Raw genomic sequence first — 23,616 nt, 5'->3', positions numbered from 1 at the left:
CAAGACCTCTCACCAACCACCAGGAGCTAGGGGTTACTACAGTACTGGGAACCCCACCATTGGTACCAACACTACATCTACTTTAGAGGGGCCCAGCAGACTGGCTGCACCCTCAAGCTCAGTTCCACCTTTTTCCAAGTGAGAGTGAAGATGAGGAGGAAATTTCCTTTTCTCCATGCCACTGTTCACCGAAGCCATTCTCCCAGCTACAGAAGCAGGGCCAATTCCAGATGTGGCAGTCATTTCTATGACTCCCTGTCATACCATTCCCACAGTCATGGCAAGTATGGGACCGCTGGGGGTCCCTAAGAGCACAAATGATAGTACCTCAAATGGCAACCCAAGCCAAGCCACAGGCAGTAGTGCCTAACCCCCGCTGCATCCACCAGGTCAGGCACAGTACAAGAGGAGGTAGAGGATCTAGAGGCAACCCAAGAAAATGACAATTTACCTCCATCGCATATTTCCTTATCCTCCCCAATGAGTCTATAATGCCCCCTCCACTTATGGCAGGAGATGATTTTAAGTCTTTTCAGGACTTATATAAGAGGGTGGCAGATTTCCTAGACATTTCCCTCATGGAAGTACCTGAGGTGCAACACAAGGTGACTGATGTATTTTAGACATCAGCTTCCTCCAAAATAGCTCTGCTAGTCAACGAGGCTATATTGGATCCCACAAAGATTCTTTGGCAAACTCCAGCCTCTATGTCCCTAATCTCAAAGAGGGCGGACAGATAATATTATGTTCCTGCCAAAGGTGCAGAATTTTTATTCACCCACCCACCTCCCAACTCACTTGTGGCAGAAGCAGCCCAAACCAGTGGTAAGCAAATTCAATTTAAGTCCACAGCCTACAATAAGGATTGAAAGAGATTAGACATCCCGGATCAAAAATCATATTTGTCCATCTCTCCTCAGATAACAATAACTAACTACTCAGCATTGCTTGCAAAATACACTTATTACCACTTTGAAAAGATGAAAACCTTTATTGAGCATTAGCTACAGGAATACAAAATTTAAACTTTAATGAAGGGGTCCTCATAGCCAAGATTACACTGCAAGCTTCATTGGACATGGTGGATACCGCTTCAAGATCTCTTGTGATGTCTGTCATCATGCACAGGAGCCTCATGGCTGCACCTTTCTGCGTTTCCTAGAGAGGTGCAAGATATGGTAGAGGACCTTCCCTCTGAGGTCAGAAGTTTTCTTCCACTATAGGTGTGCCCCTACATACGCTCAAGTATTTGTGAGCCATACTCAATTCCTTGAACACGTATGTCTCTCAACTCAAGAAGAAATTAAACCACCGTTATACCCCATGAGACAGATCATCATCTTACTCAGTGCAGAGGAGCTATGATTTCAGACACCATCAGAAATAACAAAAATGCAGGCAGCTGCAAGAGCAACATGCTATGTCCCAGTCCTTCTGTGGCAGGCAGATGTTTTGAGGATCTGATCAAAGGCTGAACATTGTTTCCAGTGACCATCATGTTCTCTGTGACAGATTTCCATGAAAGCTGCTTTCCTGCTCACACTTACAACAGCCAGAAAGGTCAAAGTGTTGGCTGCACTCATGGCCAAACTGCCATTCACTGTTTTCCACAAAGACAAAATGGAAAAACTTCACTTTTGAAACCTGAATATTCCCTTTAACCTCTGTGTGGGGGGGGGAGGGAGGAGAAGGGTGCGCGCACGTGTGCGCATATGGACATACATATTCATGAGTGTGTGTTTCTGATGGATCTCAGTTTTTGATGAGGATCTGCTAAGGAGCAGGAATCATATTTTTCCTGCTCAGACTGCACTACAAAGTAAGCTATGTCAGTTGTTGTATATCTCTCCCTCCTTCACAAGGGCTATGTCTAAACTACACCCCTCTGCTGACAGAGGGATATCGATTAGGCACTTCGAAAGTGCAAATGATCCTGGGATTTAAATATACCGGGTTTCATTTGCATACTCACGTTCCGGCACTGTGACGATCAAGCGCCGTTTCAAAAATGAAACTGCAGTTTAGCCACAGTTCTGCCAATAGCAGGGAGCTTTTTCAACAGATCTTGTACTCCTTATAGGCACAGAGCTGGAACGTAAGTATGCAAATGAAGGCCAGGATATTTAAATCCTGGGCTCATTTGCACTTTTGAAGTACCTAATCTACATGCCTCTGTCGGCGGAGGGGTGTAGTTTAGACACAGCCAAAGAGTGCATCCTCTGACACGTCTCGTATCCCAGCCATCTATGCTCCATTTCCTCCTCTCATCATTATCATGTCCGGGGGAGGAGGGATCCCTACATAGCTCAGGTCTGAGCCACAATAGAAGGTGTGAATCTCCTGTATGGTTGCCACAAAACATAACTTTGCATCTCGCCCAATTTGCTCTGTGCACCATGCCAAAAACAGGCTGGATTAGACTTTTTGCAACTTGTGGTTTCTAAGTTAACTTAAAGCATAATTTAAGTTATAATAGAGGTTTCATTACAGTACTATCATGTGTTATGCTCTTGCTGTGGTGCAGGAAGAAGAACTGCTCAAAATGAGAAACCATTATGAAATATCTGATTTTCCCCACAGTTGGATATAACACGATTCTTTATGATTCAGTGCAGTACAGTTATGATGCTAACTAAATTCTGGGAATAACTAATAAAAACATGAGCATTCCATAGATTATTAGCTGGTCTATTTTTCAATGAACTTTTACATTTAACATCATTTAAATCATGAGATCTAACTGACATATCTTTTGTTGAAGAGATTACAAGGAAATGCCCACCTCCACCTCAGATCCCAGGTGCCGTCAAGACAACAGAGATACGAAACTATGAGAATGGTGAAAAAATAGCCTTTACTTGCCAAAAATATTTTGAACTTCAAGGAGTGAAAGAAGTAATGTGTGAAAATGGGAAGTGGCAGTCACCACCACGCTGTACTGGTCAGTAGGGGTTTTTATTTATATTTCTTTAATTAGATCAGTCAGAGGAAATACACACAAAAATCAGCAACTGCAGAACTGTGATATCACGGTTAGACCCTTACCCACTGTGGAAGCTGATGAGAAAATATTTTGTGAAGAAGTCCCTAAGGGTATGTCTACACTACCACCCTAGTTCGAACTAGGGTGGTTAATGTAGGCATCCGAAGTTGCAAATGAAGCCCGGGATTTAAATATCCCGGGCTTCATTTGCATCTTGCCGAGCGCTGGCATTTTTAAATGCCCGTTAGTGCGGACTCTGTGCCCGCGGCTACACGCGGCATGGAGTAGGTAGTTCGCATTAGGCTCTCTATTCCGAACTACTGGTACACCTCATTCCACGAGGAGTAACGGTAGTTCGGAATAGAGAGCCTAATCCAAACTACCTATTCCGTGCCGCGTGTAGCCGCGGGCACGGAGTCCGCACTAACGGGCATTTAAAAATGGCGGCGCCCGGCAATATGCAAATGAAGCCCGGGATATTTAAATCCTGGGCTTCATTTGCAACTTCGGATGCCTACATTAACCACCCTAGTTCGAACTAGGGTGGTAGTGTAGACATACCCTAACAGGTTCACAGCCATGACAAATGCATCACAGATCATGAAATCTGCTCTCCTCGCCACCATAAAATATGGCCTTCTATGTATTTTCATCATATACAATACAGGTTTCAAGGGTAGATCTTTATTTCCCATAAATAATTAGCTGGAGGATTGCAAAGTATTTTAAGAGGATCATGCTATCGCCACCCTTACTTTTGCATTGCCTTCAGAGCTGGGCCCAGATTTGAAGGCAGCACTCACCAGCAGCAGCACAAAACTCGGTCACAATATCATACTATGCCAACCCTACTTATGCATTGCTGCTTTCTTCAGAGATGACCAACAGGCAGGTGGCAGCTGCTGACCAGGAGCCCAACTCTTCAAGCAGCAGCACCACCATAAGATTCCATCTTTACTTCTGCACTGCTGTCAGCGATGGCTCTGTCTGCAGAGCTGAGTTCCCAGCCAGGAGCCATCACTCTCCAGCCTCCCATCTCTGAAGGCACCGCTGATACCAGACACTGCTCAGAACTGAGGATAGAAGCATCACAACCCCTCTTACAATAACCTTGCAAACTCTCCAAACTCCTTTTCACTTCAGGGCCTCTGCAAATAAAACACCATCATGAAATTTATTTTTTTAAAGTCATATAACCATCAAATTGACCAAAACGAGCCATGAATTTGGTATGGCGCTAGTCATCACCTATTGTTTAGTGAAGAAAAGCAAAATTACATAAGAAATAAAGTGTTGAAAAGTAATATCAACAAAATTGTCAGACCAGTAAAACTGGACTATTAAGATAAAATACATGACTTATTTTATTCAGTATGTTAATAATGGATTTAAAATGAGCTAAGGTCTGAAAAATAAATATAGAAATGTCAAAAAGTCCAACATGAAATCAGTGCCTAATCATTTTTCTCCACCACTAATAATTCTATGGAAGAAGATTTTCTAAATCACAAATGCGACGAGGAGTCCCGTGGCACCTTATAGACTAAGGGTATGTCTACACTATAGCATTAATTTGAGTTAACTTAATTCAAAATAGTTAATTTGAATTAAGCTAATTAAAAATAACGCATCTATACACAAAACCTATTTCAAAATAGCAGTTTGCTATTTTGAAATAACTCATCCACATTGAGCAGACCCTGAACCAAAGTTAAGGCTGGCCGGAACTAGTGATGGCAGGGCATCAGGTTAAGACCTAGGCTATGTCTAGACTGCAAGCCTCTTTCGAAAGAGAGCGTCTAGACTGCATGCGGAACTTTCGAAAAAGCAAGCCGCTTTTTCGAAAAAAAGCACCCAGTGAGTCTGGATGCTCTCTTTCTAAAAAGCCTGTTTGCTTTCAAGAATGCCTTCTTTCGAAAGAGCACTTTCGAAAGAGGGCATTCTTCCTCGTGGAATTAGGTTTACCACCGTCGAAAGAAAAGCCGCATCCTTTCGATTTAATTTTGAAAGAACGCGGCTGCAGTCTAGACGCAGGTGAAGTTTTTTCGAAAAAAGGCTACTTTTTTCGAAAAAAACCCTGAGTCTGGACACAGCCTTAGCGTGTGGGCGGCTAACTGAGTTCCATGCTTAAAAGGACCCTATCCCCACCCCAGACAGACACTTCTCAGGGTTCCTCACTTGCTTGTCTACCTCAATGAGGAACAACAAAACAGTCCTGTCATGGAGTGCCCTGAGTGCCCGCACTCGGGACACCACAGCACTCAGCCACATGGAGCCAGAGCTGCCCTTGGGCATGCTGGTGCATCTCGTGGGGTCACTGCCATCACCCCTGCTGCACTTGCTGCAAGCTACCATCTGGAGGGCCCATTGGGGGGCTGTCAGGATCCAGGAGGCCCTGCGGGAGAGCATCCACCCCAAGGAGCCCTCAGAGCCACCCTGGTCCTCCCCATCAGGGGCTTGTTCCACTGACCCCTCTCTAGCCCCCCTTCCTGATGTCAAATAAAATACACGTATGTTCAAAAATAGAAACTGGGTTTATTGAGCAAAACTGGGGGGTGGGAGGGCGAACCTCTGGGGAGACTGGGAAAAGGAGGTGGGAGAGAGGAAGAGAGAGGGTGGGAGAGGGGAGGAGGAAACCTGGGAGGAAGCTGGAAGGGAGAAGCTATGGGAAGGAGGGGGAGGGGAAGTTAAGGGCCCAAGGTTGGGGGTTTTGCCAGACCAACTTGCTTTTCATGCAGACCTGCTCCTGGGTTCGCATGTGGCCTCTGGTGGCCAGGCTGGCAGCTATCCTGCCATAGATGGCCGCATTCCTCCATCTAGAGCAGAGATCATGGACATTGGGGGCATCCCCCCCAAACCTGAATAAGGTCCATGATCTCTACCCTGGACCAGGAAGGTGCCTGCCTTCTCCAGACCCTGTCAGGCTCCTGGGAACTGGCAGACTGCTCCTGAGGAGTGGCGGAGGGCTGGCTACCAGTTGCTTGATGGCTCATATTTTGGGGCCACTGGGTCAGGGGCCCTGATGGCCACTACTGGCTCCAGGCTGGCAGACTTGGAGCTGGCACAGGCACTGTGGCCAGAGTCTAATCCTTTAATGGCTCTGGGGCTGGGGGAGAGGAGAATAAGTTTTCCTGGTTGTGCCCAGAGGGGCTACCAGGGCTCCCTGGGAAGGGCTGGAGGCCCCCTATTTTGAAATAAGTGTCTACACAGCACTTAATTGGAAATAGCTATTTCGAATCTGGAGTTACTCCTCATAGAATGAGGTTAATTTTAATTAAGCGCTCAGCGATTTCGAATTAATTTCAGAATAGCAGTTTGCATGTATAGACGCTATTAAAGTTAATTCGAAATAACAGCTGTTATTTCAATTAACTTTGTAGTATATACATACCTTAACAGATTTATTGGATCATAAGCTTTCGTGTGCAAAGACCCACTTCGTCCGATGTACATCTGATGAAGTGGGTCTTTGCCTATGGAAGCTTATGCTCCAATAAATCTGTTAGTCTACTAGGTGCCAGAGGACTCCCCATTGCTTTTGCAGATTCAGACTAACATGGCTACCCATTTGATACTAAATCACAAAGTGGACTCTCAATATGTAGGCAAGAAAATTATGTTCTGTGAAAAGCATATACATATGATTCCTATATATATATATATGTTGCTACCTTTTCCCATTTGTGCTAGGCCATCCCTTGTACTCCAGGAATAGATAGGATCCCAGCATAACTTTGTGGGAGAAAACTGAATTTCCTCCTTCCTAATCCTGATTCCTAACCAAACAAAATGTTGAATGGATTTAAGTGTGTCTCTCTTGTTTAAATCCAATATAACTATCTCAGGGTATGTCTACACTACAGCACTAATTCGAACTAACTTAGGGTATGTCTACACTACCCCGCTAGTTCGAACTAGCGGGGTAATGTATGCATACCGAACTTGCTAATGAAGCTCGGGATTTGAATTTCCCGGGCTTCATTAGCATAAAGCCGGCGCCGCCATTTTTAAAAGCCGGCTAGTATGAACCCCGTGCCGCGCGGCTACATGCGGCACGGGCTAGATAGTTCGAACTACGCCACGAGGCGTACAGATAGTTCGGAATAACTACGTAGTTCGAACTATCTAGCCCGTGCCGCATGTAGCCGCGCGGCACGGGGTTCGCACTAGCCGGCTTTTAAAAATGGCGGGGCCGGCTTTATGCTAATGAAGCCCGGGAAATTCAAATCCCGGGCTTCATTAGCAAGTTCGGTATGCATACATTACCCCGCTAGTTCGAACTAGGGGGGTAGTGTAGACATACCCTGAGTTAATTAGTTAATTCGAACTAAGCTAATTCGAATTAGTGCATCTAGACTTAAAAACTAGTTCGAATTAGCGTTTTGCTAATTCGAACTAGCATGTCCACACTGAGTGGACCCTGAACTTAGGTTAAGGATGGCTGGAAGCAGTGCTGGCAGGGCATCAGATTAGGACTTAGAGTGTGGAGCTGCAGTCTCAGGCTACCCGAGGGCTGTGCTTAAAGGGACCCAACCCCCACCCTGGACAGACAGTTCTCAGGGCTTCCACACTTGCAAAGCAGTCCTGGCTTGGAGTGCCCAGAGTGCCCACACTCGGCACATCACAGCACTCGGCCATCAGCCCAGCTGCACTTGCCGCAGGCTGTCATCTGAAGGTGGGGTCAATCGGGGGGCTTCAGGAGAGCTTCCACCCCGAGGAGCCCGCACAGCCAGCCCTGTCCTCCCCATCGGGGTCTCGTACCCCATTCCTCCCTCACCTCCTTCCACTTACGCCTCCCTAGCCCCACCTTCCTGATGTACAAAATAAAGGACACATGTGTTCAAAAATAGAAACTATCTTTATTGAACAAAACTCAGGGAGACAGGGAAAAGGAGGTGGGAGAGAGGAAGAGAGAGGGTGGGACAGGGGAGGGCAACTACACTATCAGGGGTTTGGAACAGGTCCCATATGAAGAGAGGCTAAAGAGACTGGGACTTCTCAGCTTAGAAAAGAGGAGTTGGAGGGGGGATATGATAGAGGTCTATAAGAGCATGAGTGGTGTGGAGAGGGTGTATAAAGAAAAGTTCTTCATTAGTTCCCATAATAGAAGGACTAGAGGACACCAAATGAAATGAATGGGTAGCAGGCTTCAAACTAACTACAGAAAGTTGTTCTTCACAAAGTAAATAGTCAACCTGTGGAACTCCTTGCTGCAGGAGGCTGTGAAGGCTAGAACTAGAACAGAGTTTAAAGAGAAGTTAGATCAAGTCATGGAGGTTGGGTCCATGGAGTGGTATTAGCCAGAGGGTAGAAATGGTGTTCCTGGCCTCTGTTTGTGGAAGGCTGGAGATGGATGGCACTAGACAAATGGCTTGGTCATTGTCTTCGGTCCATCCCCTCCAGGGTACCTAGTGTTGGCCACTGTTGGCAGACAGGCTACTGGGCTAGATGGACCTTTGGTCTGACTCAGTACGGCCATTCTAAGCTCTGGACTCAGGGTCGGGGGTCTCACTGGACCACCTTGATTTTCATGCCAACCTGCTCCTGGGTGTCCAGGCTAGCAGCTATCCTGCCCTAGACAGCCACTTTCCTGTGCCTAGTGCAGAGGTTGTGGATGAGGTCCACGATCTCTGCACTAGACTAGGTGGGTGCCCGCCTCTTGCAGTCCTGGCCAGGCTCCCGGGAGCCGCCAGCCTGGTCCTGGGAAGAGGCGGTGGGCTGGGTGGCAGCGGGTGGCTGGCTCGAGCCGTGCCAGGTGCATGATCTGCTGGCTGGGTGCTGGCAGGCTTGCACCTGGCACTGGCACCGTAGCCACCCTGTGCCTCTTTAAGGGCTCCGGGGCCGAGAGGGGGGCAGAAGAGTTTCCCTGGTGGTGCCCAGAGTGACCACCAGGGAAAGCTGGGGAGGGCTAGCCTCCCACTAGTTCGAATTAAGTGGCTACACAGCCTTTAATTCGAACTAGTTAATTCGAACGAGGCTTAGTCCTCATGGAATGAGGTTTACCTAGTTCAAATTAAGCGCACTGCTAGTTCGAATTAAGTTCGAACTAGTGGTTTGCATGTGTAGTGCCTATCAAAGTTAATTCGAACTAACGTCTGTTAGTTCGAATTAACTTTGTAATGTAGACATACCCTAAGTTCAATGCAATGTTTTCAACAATACATGGCCAGCTAAACATCATTCTCTAGTAACACACAAGTGCACACAGAATGACATGACTGAAATCATTCATTCATCTAGAGTAATGTTAGGAATAAAATGTCTTTTTGTTCCCATTAGATCATACCGACCTGATTCAGCAGGGTGTAGTAGATTTCTAGTGTAATGAAATCCTACCATGAACTAAGGCAGTTACACTTTTGTGGAAAAATATAGTATAGACAGCACACTAGAGACTTCAGTTCTGAATTCCTGTAACGTGACATGACACCACATATAAAGCTCTACTTGTAATGCATTAACTATTCATTATAGATAGCGCCCTACCAACTTCACAGTCCTTTTTGATCAAAGTCACTGGGTTTTTAAAATGGTAAAATTTCATGGTGGTATAATTGTGAAAGTCTTGTCCCATAAAGAAGTTGTGCAGGGATCACAAGGTTATCATATGGGGGTTGCTACCTTTTCTTCTGTGCAGCCGCTAGCAGCACCACTGCCATTAGATCTGTGGAGCTGGAGAGCAGCAGTTGCTGGCCAGGAATCAAGTTCTCAAGGTAGAGCTACAAGAGCAGTAATGCAGAACTAAAGATGTCATGGTGTGGTGTTGACACCCTTATTTCTGTGTTGCTATCTGAAAAGGTAGGCCCTTAGTCAGCAGGTGCTGCTATCTGGCCACCCTGCTCTGAAAGCAGCAGTACAGAAATAAGGGCGACATGGGTATGGTCCTGCTACCCTTACATCTATATTGCTGCTAGAGGCTGCCTTCCGAGAAAGGAACCTGGTCCATATTACAAACATGGCTTTCCAGTTGGCCAGGTCTGAAGGCCATGCAGACGTATGGGTAGCAATGCTAAGACATTCCTAAAATAACATTGCGACCCGCCCCCTGCAATTTCCTCTTGGGTCAGGACCTCCAATTTGAGAAACGCTGATCTTCCCTATGACATTTCACTCCATCCCTTTCCTTAAGTCCCCCACTTGTCATCCTCATTACACTTCCTCCTTTTCCTCCTTCCCCATACCCTCTCCTCCTGCCCTGCCTCCCCCTGCAGTGCCTTCTGCATGCTGCTGAAGAGCTGTGCTGAAGGCACTGGGAAGGAGGAAAAGGAGCTGATGAGCTGGGCCAGTGGCCCAAGACATGACTCACAGACCCTCTGAAGCCACACATGACTCATGGGCCCTCTGGAGCATCCTCACAGCCCCAGTCTGAGAACCGCTGCTATATGTGCACATGGTGTATTCATTTTATTTTTTTTCCAAACAGAAGAAAAAACATGTTTGCAGCCACCATCTATAGAAAATGGTGAGATTCTTAGCTCAGAAAATCAAAACTTAACTCAGGAGCCATCAGGACCAGGGAGTTATCGGAATGGCACTGTGTTAACATACACTTGTAACACTGGCTTCGAATTACAAGGACCACCAAACATAATCTGTGAGACTGGAAAATGGACCACAGCTCCTGCATGTTTTGGTAATTACACTGTGTAAAATATTCTCAAAGTCACTTATTTAGTGCCAATGGAAATAGGTTACAACTGGAGGCTGAATTATAGAACGATTCTGTATAGAAAGATTCTGCGCAATCTCAGTTTTCTAACTGAGTATCTTTAAAAATTTTCTAATTGTGTGAGACTGCAGGGGTTTTGCTTGTTTGATGCGGGGGGCTGATTAGTTGATTTTTTTTATTCTTTGTTTTTTGAGTAATTTTCATTTTTTATAAAGCTCCCTATTAGTTCTCAGGCAGTCTAAATCAAGTTCCTGGCTCTAACACAAACTTTCATTGCTGTGGCCAAATCTTTTTAACTCTGTGCCTCAGCTTCCAAACAGTCAAAGGAGGATAACGGTGTTCCTTTCTGGGCAGTGGGGTTGTGAAAATAAATCCATTAGTGACTGTGAGGCACATCGATACTATGGTAATGGGGGTCGTTACCTACAGAAATAAATATATTTTCCTCAAAGTTCTGTTGAAGGAAGTGGACACACAATTGCATGTGATGTCCCGAAGAGAAGCAATTGAAATTATTGGTCTGAGTTAAAAGCAGAAAGTAAATTATATCAGCAGTCAGCTTTCTGTCTGATTTTTAACAGTGCACACATAGCAAATTTAATTGTCTGTCTAAATGTTAGTGTGTATTTTTAGCTTCTGATTGCAACCTGTATTTAAAAGTGGGTGTCCTATATAACTAGTTACAAAAGGCTTATCTAAAAAAAGTGGCTTGTCGGAGGGTTTCACTAATTTTAATTTTATGTACATCTTTTCAGAAATGACATGCAGAAACGCTCCAGATGTTCTCAATGGTGAAATTGAAGGTGGAATGAAGGATAATTACAAGCCTGGTGAAACAGTACATTATAGATGCAAACCTGGATTTATCATCACTGGATCACCAGATGTTATGTGTAAAGCAGGCAGTTGGTCCAACCAACCTGTATGCAAAGGTACAGTGAATGACTTGCTCAAACTGTCAAGAACCAAATTACTCCTTTCTTACATTATTAGGTTGTCTAGCTAAAGACATAAAGGGAAACAAGTGTATTAGAAGCAAGACGAAGACCAAGGACAGAGTTGGCCCATTGCTCAATGAAGAGAGAAAAACAATAACATAAATTGTGGAAATAGCAGAGGTGCTTAACTATTCTTGGTGTTGGTTTTTACCAAGAAGGTTGGTTGTAACTAGTTGACTAACATAGTGAATGCCAGTAATATCAATTGGATTCAGAAGTTAAAATAGGACAAGAACAAGTTAAAATTACTCAGAACTGTTAAATATCTTCAGGTCACCAGGACCTTATGAAATACATCCTAGAATACTAAAGAAACTGATCTAAGTCATTAGGCATCATCTTTGAAAATTCATGGAAAACAGGAGAGATACCAGAAAACTGGAAAAGGACTAATATAGTTTCCATGTATAAAAAGGAAAATAAGACAACCCAGGCTACTATAGACAAATCAGATTAACTTCCGTGACAGCAAAGATAATGGAGCAAGTAGTTAAAGAATTCATCCACAAGCATCTGGAAGATAATAAAGTGATAAGTAACAGTCAGTCTGGATTTGTAAAAAACAAATCATATCACACCAGCTTGATAGCTTTCTTTGATACGATAACAGGCATTGTGGATAAGGAGGAAGTGGCGGACATGGTATACCTAGATTTTAATAAAGCATTTGATACAGTATTGCATGACCTTCTTAACAATAAACTAGTGAAATACAGTGTAGATGGGGTTAGTATAAGGTGTACGCATAACTGGGTACTTAACTGTTCACAGAAAGTACTTATGAGTGACTTATAATCATACTGAAAGGCCATAAAAAATGAGGTTCTTCAGGGATCAAATTTGGGACTGGGTCTGTTCAATATCATAGAATCATAGACCTGGAAGAGACCTCAGAAGGTCATCAAGTCCAGCCCCCTGCTCTAGGCAGGACCACTCCAAACTAAATCAACCAGGCCAGGGCTTTGTTGAGCCGAGACTTAAACACTTCTAGAGATGGAGACTCCACTATTTCCCTAGGTAACCAATTCCAGTGCTTCACCACCCTCCTAGTGAAATAGTTTTTCCTAATATCCAACCTGGACCTCTCCCACCACAACTTGAGACCATTGCTCCTTGTTCTGCCATCTATCACTACTGAGAACAGCCTTTCTCCATCCTCTTTGGAACCTCCCTTCAGGAAGTTGAAAGCTGCTATAAAATCCCCCTCACTCTTCGCTTCTGCAGACTAAACAAACCCAACTCCCTCAGCCTCTCTTCATAAGTCATATGCTCCAGTCCACTAATCATTTTGGTTGCCCTCCGCTGGACCTTCTCCAATGCGTCCACATCCTTTTTGTAGTGGGGGCCCCAGAATTAGACACAATACACCAGATGTGGCCTCACCAGAGCCAAATAAAGGGGAATAATGACATCTCTGGATCTGCTGGCAACGCTACTCTTAATGCAACTTAATATGCCATTAGTCTTCTTGGCTACAAGGGCACACTGTTGACTCATATCCAGCTTCTCATCCACTGTAACCCCCAGGTCCTTTTCTGCAGAACTACTACTTAGCTGGTTGGTCCCCAGCCTGTAACAATGCTTGGGATTCTTCTGTCCCAAGTGCAGGACTCTGGACTTGTCCTTGTTGAACCTCATCAGATTTCTTGTGGCCCAGTCCTCCAATTTGTCTAAGTCACTCTGGACCCTATCTCTGCCCTCAAGCGTATCTACCTCTCCCCCTAGCTTAGTGTCATCTGCAAACTTGTTGAGGGTGCAATCCATCCCCTCATCTAGGTCACTAATAAAGATATTGAACAAAACCAGTCCTAGAACCGGACCTTTTAGCCAGCTGGGCCCAGCCTTCTAGCCAGCTTTCTATCCATCTTACAGTCCATGTATCTAATCCATATTCCCTTAACTTGCTGGCAAGAATATTATGGGAGACCATATCAAAAGCCTTGCTAAAGTCAAGGTATATCACATCCCCTGACTTTCCCACATCCATAGAGCCAGTTACCTCATCATAAAAGCTAATCAGATTGGTCAAGCACGACTTTCCCTTTGTGAATCCATGCTGACTATTCCTAATCACTTTCCTCTCTTCCAAGTGCCTCAAAATGGATTCCTTAAGGTCCGTTCCATGATTTTTCCAGGTAAGAGTGGTAAGAGTGGTTACTGGATCGTCATTCTTCCCTTTTTTAAAGATGGGTCCTACATTTGCCTTTTTCCAATCATCCGGGATTTCTCCCGACCTCCATGACTTTTCAAAGATTATGGCCAAAGGCTCCTCAATGACATTTGCCAACTCCCTCAGTACCCTCGGATGCATTAAGTCCAGACCTATGGATTTGTGTACATTTAGCTTTTCTAACTTGTTCTTTACCCATTAAGGTCTGTCTATCTTCATCCCATCTTGCATCACTTAGCGCATTAGTCTGGGAGACCACCTTGTCCGTGAATACAGAGGCAAAGAAAGCAATGAGTAGTTCAGCTTTCCCCATATCATCTGTCACTAGGTTACCTTCATCCAGTAGGGGCCGTACACCCTCTCTGATCACCTTCTTCTTATTAACATGCCTGTAGAAACCTTTCTTGTTATCCTTCACATCCTTAGCCAGTCGCAATTTCATTTGCGCTTTCGCCTTCCTGATAACCCCCCAGCATTCTTGAGCTATACATTTAAACCCCTGGTCATTTGTCAAAGTTTCCACTTTTTGTGCTTAAGTTCACCAAGGATTTCCCCTGTAAGCCAATCCGGCCTCCTACCATGTTTGCCTCTCTTGCTATGCATCGGGATGGTTTCTTTCTATGCCTTCAATAATGCTTCTTTAAAATAGTGCCAGCTGACCTGGATTCCTTTCCCCTTCATGTTAGCATCCCAGGGAATTCTGCCAATCAGATCTCTGACAGAGTCAAAATCTGCTTTTTTGAAGTCCAAGGTTTGTATTTTACTTCTCTCTTTTCTTCCTTTGGTCAGGATCCTGAAATCTACCATCTCATGATCACTGCTTCCCAGGTTGTCACCCACCTCTACTTCCCCTATTAGTTCCTCCCTGTTTGTAAGCAGAAGGTCAAGCTGCACACGGCCCCTGGTAGGATCCTTCAGCACTTTAATCAAGAAGTTATCCCCAACGTTCTCCAAAAACTTCCTGGATTGCCTGTCTACTGCCGTATTGGGTTCTCAACAGATGTCAGGGTACTTAAAGTCCCCTACGAGAACCAGGGCCTGTGATCTGGAAACTTCTCTCAGTTGTCTGAAGAAAGCCTCATCTACCTCATCCACCTGATTCGTGGCCTGTAGCAGACACCAACCACAACATCACTGCTGTTGTTTACTCCTTTAAACTTAACCCATAGACTCTCAACAGGTTTTTCTCCCTCTTTATACTGGAGTTCAGAGCAATCATAGTGCTCTCTTACATATAGTCCAACTCCTCCCCCTTTCCTCCTCTGCCTGTTCTTCCTGAACAGTCTATACACTTCCATGACAGTGCTCCAATCATGCGAGTCATCCAACCAAGTCTCTGTTATCCCAATTAAATCATATTTCTTGGACTGGGCCAGGGCCTCCAGTTCTTCCTGTTTGTTGCCCAGGCTTCTCGCTTTAGTGTACAAACACCTCAGATAATCAGTTGATCGCCCTATCTTCTCCATTCAAATCAGGGGTCCTCCTTTATTGCTGTTTCCTCTTTGCATTTCTTCCCGGTATCCTACTTTCCCACTCCCCTCAGGGTTTTGGTCACTGTTCCCGAACAAACCTAGTTTAAAGCCCTCCTCACTAGGTTTGCAAGCCTGCCCGTGAAGATGCTCCTTCCTATCTTGGTTAGGTGGATCCATCTCTTCCTATCAATCCTTGTGCCTGGAACAGAGTCCCATGGTCGAAGAAACAAAACCCCTGTCTGCAACACCACCTGCACAACCACGCAATTACTTCCTCTATTCGACGATCCCTGCCCAGTCCTTTCCCTTCAACAGGGAGGATGGATGAGAACACCACTTGCGCTCCGAATTCTTGGATCCTTCTTCCCAGAGATACATAATCTGCGGTAACCCGCTCAAGATCATTCTTGGCCGTATCATTAGTTCCCACATGTAGAAGCATGAAGGGGTAGCGATCCAAAAGTTTGATCAGTTTGGTAAACCTCTCAGTCACATCTTGAATGCGAGCTCCCAGTAAGTAGCACACCTCTTGAGATTCCAGGTCCGGACGGCAGAGGGATGGGTCAGTCCCTCTTAGAAGGGAGTCCCCAACCACCACCACCCATTGTTTTCTTTTGGGGGTGGTGGCCATGGAACCCCCATCCCTAGGACTACACATCCTATGCCTTCCAGTAGATGGTTTTCCCTTCTGGTTTATTCGTTGTGAGGTCCCTTCCAAAGCCTGCAGCACTGCAGAGCCTGTGGAGAGAGCCTGAAAGCGATTATTTACCTCTATATTTACCTCTATTTTCTTTTGCGGGGCCCCGGGCAGCATAATTCCATGGGGCCCCCCCTTTGCCACGGTGCATGCGCGGGGCTTTTTGAAGCGCGGGGCCCGGGACAGCCGCCCCATTCGCCCTGCCCTATATCCGCCCCTGAGTGAAGTCGCCCTTTTTCAACCAACAGAATACTCAATACAAATTGCATCAACTATTTGATTAGTCAATTAATCTAAATTTAACATCCCTACTCCAGTCTTAGCTTCCCATATCATGTGGTAGCTGATTTAATATACTTAAAAACTGCAGGGTTATCTTATGGGTCTTTGAACATTCATTTAGCCTCTATTTCATCATACCATGTTTTGGTCAATGCTAGATAGCTGTTGCATAACAAGTTTGAGAAAAGAGTATTGTGTATATTCCTTTCAGTAATCATGTCCTCCTTGGGCTCTTAAGATGGTTTTATCTACATTGACTAAGCCATTTTTGAACCCAGAGCTGAGTATTGTGTATTTTTGATATTTTTAAATTCCTTTTTGCCATGTGTTCAGCCAGGAATGAATTAAATATCTAGATGGAAACTCCATCTTTTAAGACTTTTCATAGAAATTAAGGAGATCTTAGACTTGATCCCACACTTTTGCCAAAATGACTTTCTAGATTTCACATCGGTCAGACAATTAATTTCCTGAGGTTTTTCCAAGGCTACATACTAATAAGGGGACATTGTTTTATATACGATGTGTATTCAAGAAGAGTTCTTGCACAGAATTAAGTAGAACAGAAGATTTTGAAAATGATCTAAGTTATTTGCATTTTATGCTAAAAGTCTCATGGGTCAGACTGTGGCTCTCCAGATAGATGTTGGCACAGGATGTTGTGAAGAGTAGTACTTTAACAAGATTCAAAAAAGAGCAAGATAAATTCCTGGAGAATAAGTCCATCAATACTCGTTAGCGAGGATGATGTCCCTTGCCTCTGTCAGAGGAGGGATCACTTGATGGTTATCTGTTCTATTCACTCCCTCTGGGGCATCTGGCATTGGCCACTATTGGCAGATGGGATACTGGGTTTGACTGATCTTTGGTCCAACCTGGTACAACCGTTCTTATGATTAAACAAAGTATTACTGAATTTCTACATGTTAACAAATTCCCCGAGGTTAGGTATTATGATTTCATTCCACCAGAGCTGTCAAAGTATCTTTGGTTCCCTAAACCAAGTCCCTGTTACTGAAAATTGTAGTTTCAACTGGATTTCTGTGCAAAATTTAACTAAACTATGTCCTCAATTCTAGAGATGATGCTCAATTTGGTGTTTCAATTGCTATTCAAATATGACCCCAAGCCCCCCTTTCTGTTTATTTTCAGCGCTGTGTTTCAAACTGCTCATAAGTGGCAATATGCAGAGCTACTGGAAGAAGAAATCTAAGTTACTTATTAGAAAAACTGAGTTCTTTGAAATGGCTATTCATATTCAGACTTCCCACTCACCGGCTTTCTGAATCCTTTTTTCCCTTGTGTCTCTGGATTGGTAGTGAAAGAAATTGAGGGGAGACTGTGACAGCCTCACTATCAGAATGTTCAGAGACTTATAGAGAAGGGAAAGAAGGACTCTACACAAGCACTCTAATAGGTGCTCCTTGGAGAGGCATTAAGAAGAATACTATTAAGCACTATTAGGCACCACAGTATCCCATATGTGTGAATAAGCTGAACCTTCTTGAAGAACTCTAGTTAGAAGCAAGTAACTCTCCTTTATATACGTGCACTTTTTCAAAGCAATGAACTACCACATTGAGGCTGTGTCCAGACTCAGGGGTTTTTTCGGGAAAAGTAGCCTTTTTCCAAAAAAACTTCCCCTGCGTCCAGACTCAAGCCGCATTCTTTCGAAATTAAATCGAAAGAACGCGGCTTTTCTTTCGATGGCGGTAAACCTCATTTCACGAGGAAGAACGCCTTCTTTCGAAAGTTCCTCTTTCGAAAGAAGGCGTTCTTCAATGTAAATAGGGCTTCTTCAAAAGAGAGCATCCAGACTCACTGGATGCTTTCTTTCGAAAAAGCAAGCCGCTTTTTCGAAAGTTCAACGTGCAGTCTAGACGCTCGCTTTCGAAAGAGGCTCTTTCGAAAGTATCTTTCAAAAGAGCCTCTTTCGAAAGAGGCTTGCAGTCTAGACATAGCCTAACTGTGTTGCCCTACCAGTACATTTACTTTTCTCTCTCTCTTTTCAGATGTAAGATGTGGACCTCCACCTACAGTTAACAATGCCACTATTATAAATAGAAAAGAGAAACACTATCTGCCTCGTTCAAAGTTGCAGTATAAATGTGTGGAAGGTTTTAAAAGTATGGAGCCAAGTTATGTGATTTGTGAAGCAGATGGAAAATGGTCACAACCACCAGTTTGCAATGGTAGGAGTTTGCATTTTAATTACAAGTAAGAACATGTCCACATTGGTGAGCTGGGAACACAGAATCCTAGAAATGTAGGACTGGCAATGAACTTGAGAGATCATGTAGTCCATCCCCCTACATTAAGCAGGATTAAGTATCCTAGAAAATCCCTGACAGTTAAATTCTTCTTAAAACCACCAGTGATGGGAATTCCATAACCTGACAAAGTAACCTTTTTGGGGACTTAATTATCTTAGAAATTAGTGATGATGGAACATGTATCTTCCTGTTTTGGACTACATGTGACATTCCTGATCATGCTTTGCAGCGTGACCTTTTCCCTTTCTACAACAGTATCACACTTTTCATTCACTGAATTTGTGATCTATGAGAGTATATCTACACTACAGCACAAATTCGAACTAACTTAATTCGAATTAGTTAATTCGAACTAAGCTAATTTGAACTAGTGCATCTAGACCTAAAAACTAGTTTGAATTAGCATTTTGCTAATTCGAACTAGCATGTCCACATTGAGTGGACCCTGAACCGAGGTTAAGATGGCCAGAAGCAGTGCTGGCAGGGCACCAAGTTAGGACTTAAAGCGTGGAGCTGCTGTCTCAGGCTAGCAGAGGGCTGTGCTTAAAGGGACCCGACCCCCACCCCAGACAGTCAGTATTCAGAGGTTCCCCGCTCGCCTGTCTAACTCGATGACGGACAGCAAGCAATCCTGGCTTGGAGTGCCCTGAGTGCCCACACTCGGCACATCACAGCACTCAGCCATCAGCCCGGCTGCACTTGCCGTAGGCTGCCATCCAGGCGGGGGTCAATCAAGGGGCTGCAGGAGAGCTTCTACACCAAGGAGACCACAGAGCCACACCAGTCCTCCCCATCGGGGGCTCGTACCCGATTCCTCCTCACCTCCTTCCACTTACCCCTCCCTAGCCCCCGTTCCTGATGTATAAATAGGACACATGTATTCAAAAATAGAAACTCTCTTTATTGAACAAAACTCGGGGAGACTGGGAAAAGGAGGTGGGAGAGGGGAAGAGAGAAGGTGAGAGAGGGGAGGGCAACTAAAATGATCAGGGGTTTGGAACAGATCCCATACGAAGAGAGGCTAAAGAGACTGGGACTTTTCAGCTTAGAAAAGAGGAGACGGAGGGGGGATATGATAGAGGTCTATAAAAGCATGAGTGGTGTGGAGAGGGTGCATAAAGAAAAGTTCTTCATTAGTTCCCATAGTAGAAGGACTAGAGGACACCAAATGAAATGAATGGTTACCAGGCTTCATACTAATAACAGAAAGTTCTTCTTCACAAAGTAAATAGTCAGTCTGTAGAACTCCTTGCTGCAGGAGGCTGTGAAGGCTAGAACTATAACAGAGTTTAAAGAGAAGTTAGATAAATTCATGGAGGTTGGGTCCATGGAGTGGTATTAGCCAGGGGGTAGAAATGGTGTCCCTGGCCTCTGTTTGTGGAAGGCTGGAGATGGATGGCATGAGACAAATGGCATGGTCATTGTCTTCGATCCATCCCCTCCAGGGTACCTAGTGTGGGCCGCTGTTGGCAGACAGGCTAGTGGGCTAGATGGACCTTTGGTCTGACCCAGTACGGCCGTTCTTATGTTTTTATGTTCTAAGCTCAGGGCTCAGGGTCGAGGGTCTCACTGGACCACCTTGATTTTCATGCAAACCTGCTTCTGGGTGGCCAGGCTGGCAGCTATCCTGCCCAAGGTGGCTACTTTCCTGTGCCTAGTGCCGAGGTCATGGACGTTGGAGGCCTCCCCCCAAACCTGGATGAGGTCCCCCATCTCCGCACTAGACCTGGTGGGCACCCGCCTCCTGCGGCCCCAGCCAGGCTCCTGGGAGCCGCTAGCCTGGTCCTGGGAAGAGGCAGAGGTCTGGGTGGCAGCGAGCGGCTGGCTCGTGCCATGCCAGGTGCAGGGTCTGCTGGCTGGGTGCTGGCAGGCTTGCACCTGGCACAGTCACCGTAGTCAGACCGTGCCTCTTTAAGGGCTCCAGGGCCGAGAGGGGGGCAGACAGGTTTCCCTGGTGGTGCCCAGAGTGGCCACCAGGGCAAGCTGGGGAGGGCTAGCCTCCCACTAGTTCGAATTAAGTGGCTACACAGCCCTTAATTCGAACACTTAATTCGAACTAGGCGTTAGTCCTCGTAGAATGAGGTTTACCTAGTTCGAATTAAGCGCTCCGCTAGTTCGAATTAAGTTTGAACTAGCGGTTTGTATGTGTAGCGCCTATTAAAGTTAATTCAAACTATCGTCTGTTAGTTCAAATTAACTTTGTAGTGTAGACATACCCTGAGAGACTATATCTTCAAGTGCTTGCACCTCTTCACTCCATGTGGGTGTGCATGCATTAGTTCCTCTAAACCAGAGAACATATTCCCATTGTGGTACATTTTGAGGTGGTGCATGAACTTGCTGCACACTCATGCTAATAGTTAAGTGCATAAATAGGCAGATCCCGCAATTCCTTTCTACTGTTATCTCCTCAATTCCTTCTTGCCACCCATAGACAGAGTGAACTTCTCTCACACTATCCCATTCAAAATCTTTCTAGAATTATGTTTTTGTAAATAGGTATGAATAGCTGAAGTTTAGATAGAGGTATTCATTTAAAATATTTTCTTTTTGTCTTGTTTTTTCTTTGAACTTTATGTTCAGTAGCAGCGCATGTCCCATCCTTGGAATTAAGTGTTAAATGAGGAGATTGACATAATAGGCATCACTGAAACCTGGTGGAATGAGGAAAATCTGTGGGACACAATCATACTGGGCTATGAAGTACATCAGAAGGATAGAACAGGCCGGGTGGGTGGCGGAGTGGCACAGAATGTGAAAGATAATGTAGAATCAAATGAAATAAAAATATTAAGTGAATCAACATGTTTCATAGAATCGCTATGGATAGTAATTCCATGCTCCAATAATAAGAAATTAGCAGTAGGGAAATATTACTGACCACCTGACCAGGACAGTGATACTGACATTGAAATGCTGAGGGAGATTAGGGAGGCTACCAAAATAGAGAACTCTATAATAAGGGGGATTTTAATTACCCCCATATTGACTGGATACATGTCACCTCAGGAAGAGAAGCAGAGATAAAATTTCTCAATGGCTTAAATGACTGCTTCTTGGAGCAGCTGGTCCAGGAACCCACAAGGGGAGAGGCAATTCTTGACTTAGTCCTGAGTGGAGTGCAGGATCAGGTCCAGGAAATAACCATTAAAGGACCGCTTGGGAATAGTGACCATAATATAATAACATTCAACATTCCTGTGGTGGGAAGAACACCTCAGCAGTCCAGCACCCTGGCATTTAATTTAAAAAATGAGGAGGTTAGTTAAACAGAAATTAAAAGGCAAAGTGACTAGAGCCAAATCCCTGAAAGCTGCATGGAAACTTTTTAAAGGCACCATAATAGAGGCCCAACTTAAATGTATACCCCAAATTAAAAAACATAGCAAGAGACCTAAAAAAGTGTTCTAGTGAGATAAATAGAAAGGAACATAAACACTGTTAAATCAAGTGTAAAAATGTAATAAGAAAAGCAAAAAAAGATTTTGAGTAACAGCTAGCCAAAAACTCAAAAAGAAATAACAAAATGTTTTTAAGTACATTAGAAGCAGGAAGCCTGCTAAAAAACCTGTGGGTCCCCTAGATGATTGAGCTATAAAAGGAGCAATCAAGGACGATAAAGCCATTGCGGAGAAACTAAATCATTTATTTGCTTCAGTCTTCACGGCTGAGGATGTTGGGGAGATTCCCGAATCTGCACCGTCCTTTGTGGGTGATGAATCTGAGGAACTATCCTGGATTGAAGGGTCATTAGAGGAGGTTTTGGAACAAATAGAAAAACTTAATGTTAACAAATCTCCGGGACTGGATGGCATTCATCCAAGTGTTCTAAAAGAGCTCAAATGGGAAATTGCTGAGCTATTGTCTGTGGTTTGTAACCTATCCTTTAAATCGGCTTCCGTACCTAATGACTGGAAGGTAGCCAACGTGACACCAATATTTAAAAAGGGCTCTAGAGGCGATCCTGGCAATTACAAACCGGTAAGTCTAACTTCAGTACCGGGCAAATTAGTCGAAACAATAGTAAAGAATAAAATTGTGAAGCATGTAGAAGAACATAATTTGTTGGACAAAAGTCAACATGGTTTCTGTAAAGGGAAATCCTGTCTTACTAATCTGTTAGAGTTCTTTGAAGGGGTTAACAAACATGCGGATAAGGGGGATCCAGTAGATATAGTATACTTGGATTTTCAGAAAGCCTTTGACAAGGTCCCTCACTAAAGGCTCTTCTGTAAATTACATGGCCATGGGATAAGAGGGAAGGTCCTTTCTTGGATTGAGAACTGGTTAAAAGACAGGAAACAAAGGGTAGGAATAAATGGTAAATTTTCAGATTGGAGAGGGTAACTAGTGGTGTCCCCCAAGGGTCAGTCCTGAGACCAATCCTATTCAACTTATTCATAAATGATCTGGAGAAAGGGGTAAGCAGTGAGGTAGTAAAGTTTGCAGATGATAAACTGTATAGGATAGTCAAGACAGAAGCAGACTGTGAGGGACTCCAAGAAGATCTCACCAAACTGAGTGATTGGGCAACAAAATGGTAAAGGAAATTTAATGTGGATAAGTGTAAAGTAATGCACATCAGGAAAAATAACCCCAACTATACGTACAGTATGATGGGGGCTAATTTGGCTACGACAAATCAGGAAAGAGATCTTGGCGTTATCATGGACAGTTCTCTAAAAACTTCCACACAGTGTGGAGCGGCGGTCAAAAAGGCAAATAGGATGCTAGGAATTATTAGGAAAGGGATAGAAAATAAGACACAGAATATCTTACTGCCTCTGTATAAAACTATTGTACGCCCACATCTTGAATACTGTGTACAGATGTGGTCTCCTCACCTCAAAAAAGATATTTTGGCCTTGGAAAGAGTTCAGAAAAGGGCAACTAAAATGATTAGGGGTTTGGAACGGGTCCCATATGAGGAGAGGTTAAAACAACTAGGACTTTTCAGTTTAGAAAAGGGGAGACTGAGGGGGGATATGATAGAGGTTTATAAAATCATGAGTGGTGTGGAGAGGGCCGATAAAGAAAAGTTATTTATTAGTTCCCTAAATAGAAGAACTAGA

General features: G+C 44.4%; 1 protein-coding gene across 5 annotated transcripts in view; it reads left to right on the top strand.

The window, feature by feature from the left end:
• The window catches only part of CFH (complement factor H), a 123,994-nt gene that overhangs the window by 85,569 nt on the left and 14,809 nt on the right, over positions 1 to 23,616 (top strand). For 4 of the 5 annotated variants that reach the window (XM_089780580.1, XM_089780579.1, XM_075936699.2 and 1 more), the window contains 4 exons: positions 2,762 to 2,941; positions 10,407 to 10,616; positions 11,408 to 11,584; positions 18,284 to 18,463. In XM_089780580.1, coding sequence (XP_089636706.1) covers positions 2,762 to 2,941; positions 10,407 to 10,616; positions 11,408 to 11,584; positions 18,284 to 18,463 — 747 coding nt within the window. The remainder of the gene's footprint in view (positions 1 to 2,761; positions 2,942 to 10,406; positions 10,617 to 11,407; positions 11,585 to 18,283; positions 18,464 to 23,616) is intronic. The other variant, XM_089780578.1, reaches the window with a different exon arrangement.

The sequence above is a fragment of the Pelodiscus sinensis genome, chromosome 9, assembly GCF_052426305.1.
Source record: "Pelodiscus sinensis isolate ZL-2025 chromosome 9, ASM5242630v1, whole genome shotgun sequence".
Lineage (NCBI taxonomy): Eukaryota > Metazoa > Chordata > Testudines > Trionychidae > Pelodiscus > Pelodiscus sinensis.
The sequence above is the reverse complement of the archived record's forward strand: the minus strand, read 5'-3'. Positions and strand labels throughout refer to the sequence as shown.